The sequence below is a fragment of the Hipposideros armiger genome, unplaced genomic scaffold (assembly GCF_001890085.2).
Source record: "Hipposideros armiger isolate ML-2016 unplaced genomic scaffold, ASM189008v1 scaffold_254, whole genome shotgun sequence".
Taxonomy (NCBI): domain Eukaryota; kingdom Metazoa; phylum Chordata; class Mammalia; order Chiroptera; family Hipposideridae; genus Hipposideros; species Hipposideros armiger.
In genome coordinates, this window is record NW_017731604.1 from 2,401,179 (window position 1) to 2,405,465 (window position 4,287).

The 4,287-nt window shown below is 41.7% G+C and overlaps 1 protein-coding gene across 1 annotated transcript; it reads left to right on the forward strand.

Annotated features, from left to right (window-relative positions):
• Nucleotides 1–279: 279 nt before the first annotated feature.
• SPIN4 (spindlin family member 4) lies at nucleotides 280–2,242 on the forward strand. The gene has a single exon (XM_019656095.1). The coding sequence runs from the start codon at nucleotides 893–895 to the stop codon at nucleotides 1,640–1,642; it is 750 nt and encodes a 249-aa protein (XP_019511640.1). The 5' UTR covers nucleotides 280–892; the 3' UTR covers nucleotides 1,643–2,242.
• Nucleotides 2,243–4,287: the final 2,045 nt, after the last annotated feature.

Sequence of the window (4,287 nt, forward strand, 5' to 3'; positions counted from 1 at the left end):
ATTTTTTTAAAGGCTTTGTGAGGAATTCCTGGAAGATAGAAAGCAGATGGAGCGGCTGTGGAGGAGGCTGGCGGACGACAGGCGGCCAGAGAGAGGGAGGAGGGGAGCCGGCCAGTCTGGCTCCGGTTTGAGGGAAGCGGTCGGGGGGCGCGTGAGGAAATGAAGGAGTGAGCGCCTGTAACTCTGGACTGAAGGCGGGTGCGCGCACTGACCCGCCCTGCTGCTGTGGACCGAGCGGAAGGGGGAATGGCGGGGGGCGGGGCCGAGTGCAGGCGGGCTCAGAGGGGTCCGGTTGCCGAAGCGGCAAAAACCCCGGCGCCAGAGCTAGGCCGAACAGTCCAGCGCAGCGAAGCCGAGGCCGCGCGGACTCGTCGGAGACCCGCCGCTGCAGGCGCCTTTGCAGCTGCAGCCATCTCTCTCATTCCTTGCCTCCCTTTCCCGTCGTCTCCGTCACCGTCGCCGTTTCACAGCCGCAGCACCAGCTATAACAGCTAAGTGGTCAATTAGGGAATTGGGGTTGGGAGTCCGGGCGGGAGCCGGCGCGGGCAGCACAAGCGAGCGCGCCATCTCCTGCGGCAACCGCCACTGCTGCAGACACCCCTCCCCGGCGGGAGAGGAGAAGACTATCAAGAGGCCCAGGCTGTCCCAGTGCCCACGGTGAGAGTTAGAGCGTTTCTAACCAGAATTGGTGAAAGCCTTGTGCTCGGTGAAGGGAGGACTGAGGGGGAATCAGAGATCACGAAAAAAGATCTCATATCGGATAAGCATTGACTTTTTCTCAGCTTAATCACTTTTTCTCAGCGTAATCAAGCAAGTGGCAGCTTTGCCCGAACCTCCTTAAACTTAATCGAGCAAGTGGCAGCTTTGTCGGAGCCTCCTTAAAACGCGAGCCATGTCGCCCCCAACTGTGCCTCCGATGGGCGTAGACGGGGTATCCGCATACCTGATGAAGAAAAGGCACACCCACAGGAAGCAGCGGCGCAAGCCCACTTTCCTCACCCGTAGGAACATCGTGGGCTGCCGCATTCAACACGGCTGGAAGGAAGGCAACGAGCCGGTGGAGCAGTGGAAGGGCACTGTGCTGGAGCAGGTTTCCGTGAAGCCCACTCTCTACATCATCAAATACGATGGCAAAGATAGTGTGTATGGGCTAGAACTGCACCGAGATAAGAGAGTTTTAGCGCTAGAGATCCTTCCTGAGAGAGTGCCAACTCCTCGCATTGATTCGCGCCTGGCAGATTCCCTGATTGGCAAGGCAGTGGGGCATGTGTTTGAAGGTGAGCACGGTAGAAAAGATGAATGGAAGGGCATGGTCCTGGCGCGAGCCCCCGTGATGGACACTTGGTTTTACATCACCTACGAGAAAGATCCGGTCCTTTATATGTACACGCTGCTGGATGACTACAAAGATGGTGACCTGCGCATCATTCCAGATTCCAACTACTATTTCCCTACAGCAGAACGAGAGCCTGGAGAAGTGGTCGACAGCCTCGTGGGCAAGCAGGTGGAGCACGCCAAAGATGATGGGTCCAAGAGAACCGGCATTTTCATCCATCAAGTGGTGGCCAAGCCGTCTGTCTACTTTATTAAGTTTGATGATGATATTCACATTTATGTCTATGGTTTGGTGAAAAACAACTAAAGTCATTGTGCTCTTTGCAAAAGTTGTGGAACTATTGAATGTAAAATATGTCATGTTCATGTAATTGTGAACTTTTGAGAACAGTTTTGGTGTCAGGATTCAGGAATTTATTACTTGTTACTTAACTGTGCCTCCAAATCTTATATTGACTAGTTCCGCAGTTTTGCCCAAGTGTACTTTGGTACCTACGACATTGCCTTGTTCTGTAATTGAAATTTTAAATTGGGTGCTAATAAAATTGAAAAGTGTTTGTGACCATTGAAACAATGAAAAATCAGGTAAAGAAAAGTTAATGATGTAACCCCGTACCATATCCTTCCCCCATTTCCTTACCTTCCCTCTTTCTTCCCCCCAGGTTAAAATTTTTTTTAAAATACTAACATGATGTATATCCTTCCACGTTTTTCCCATCCTCTCACAAAAAAGTTTGTTGGTTTTGTAAAAATGACAAGCTGCATCATTACTCTAATTGTTTTTCTCACTTGGCATACCCATGAAATCCCTTCTGATCAGTAGCAGCAGATATCTTTCTCTCCCTCTCCCTCTGCCTCTCCCTTTCTTTCTGCCTCTGCCTCTCACTATCCTCCCTCTCCTGCTTTCCTCTCCCTCTGGTCTCCCTCTGGAATTTATTTTTGTATATGTTATAAGACAGAGGTCCAAATATACATTTTATTCATATTGGATACTTGATTGTGCCATCACATTTAGTAAATGTCACCCACTGTCTCCCTCCTTCCTTACTTCCCTCCCTCCTCCCCCTCGCTTCCTGCCCCCAACAGCTGCATACACAGTGCATATTTAAGTACCTGAAAGGTATTCAACCATTCCATTGTTGGTGGTCCTTTAAGTTATTTACTTTCTGTTTTTCACCATAGCACTGCTTCACTCCACACTATACTAGTGCTTTTATTTTCATAGGGTAGATTCCCAGAACTGAGATTGCTGGGTAGTCATATATTTAATTTTAAAAGATATTACAAAATTATCGTCCCAAATGAAAGTGCTCATTTTCCAGCCTGCTCTCCAGCACTCTTTAACGATTGCAAATCAGAAAGGTGAAAAATTACATAGTATTGTTTCTTTAATTGGCAAACTCAATGAGATCTCTTGGGGAGGGGGTTGGGGGCTTGTTTGTTTTTGATGTTTGGATTTTTTTTCTTAGGATTTACCAGTGTTTATCCTATGCTCATTTATCTATTGAATTTTTGCTCTTTTCTTTATAAGTTTGTAAGAATCATTACTACATTTGCTATATGGTGTATATTAACCATATGTGTTGTGATTTTTTTTTCCTTTCTATCACTTTATTGATGGTATCTTTTACTTTACGGCTTTTAAAATTTTTTTATTTAGCTATCTCCTTTTTAGCTTTTTGTCTTTCTCAAATTAATGCCCCCACCCAAATCATATAAATATTCTCCTGCATTTTTTTTCTAAAGCATTAATTTTAAGGTTTTTCTGTTTGTTACATCTGGAATTTACTTTTGTATATGGTATAAGGTAGGTGTCCAACTATACATCTTGTTTACATTGGATACCTGATTATGCTATCACATTTATTAAATAAATCATCCATTTTCAAGTTCCTGAGCCAGGTCACATTGTTTTAACTATAGTGGCTTGACCTTAAATTTTGGACTCTGGTAAAGCAAGTTACCTCTCATCAGTATTTTTTTTTCTTTCACATAACTTGTCCTTGACATTCTTTTTTTCATATGAAAATTAAAAGCATTCTTTCCATATTAAAAAATTGGATATCTTAGAATTGTATTACATTTTTGCATATATATTTAGAGGATTATTTTAATAATACTAATCCTTAATACTCAAGGGTTTGGGCACATCATTAAAATCTTTTGGTTTTGTTTTTGCAATATTCTTCATGTAGGTCCATCATATCAAATTTATTTCTAAATATTTTTACAGTTTTTATCACATTTTGACATTTTGAGTTGTAGATTTGTTCCTGCTCATTTGTAATGTGTTATTTTTGGCAATATAGACAAACCATGGCTCTTCTTTATTTTTGCTTTCTATTTAATCAGCTTACTAAATCCTGTAAATTGCACTGGGTTTTTCAGGTAGAATATTTTGGACTTTCTAGATACACAATCATTTCACCTGCAAAGAGAGATAATTTTATTCTAATGTTTGTATTGATTATTATTACATTAGCTGGATTCTCCAAAAACAATATTGAAAAATGATCTAACAGACATGCCTGTCTGGTTCTTAATTTCCATGGAATTGTCTTTAGTATTCCCTATTAATATGACATTTGCTATTGGTTATTGGTAAATAGTCATTATTAACATGTTTAGGGAGTTTCTTCTATTTCCTGTTTTACATAGCATTATTACGAAAAGTGGCTTCTGAATTTTATCAAATGACTTTTCAGCATGTATTGATAAAATCAGGATTTTTCCCTTAATTTGTTGACATAATGAATTAGAGTGGCAGGTGTTTGATGTTGAACCAAACTTGTATTACTGGAATAAATCCTATTTGGTCATGGTGTGATAATCATTTGATCCATTGCTGGATTTTATTTACCAATATTTTATTTAGAATTATTGCATTTACATTACAAAGTGAAATTATATTTTTTCTTTCTTACACTCTATCAAGTGTTTTTATTAAAACTG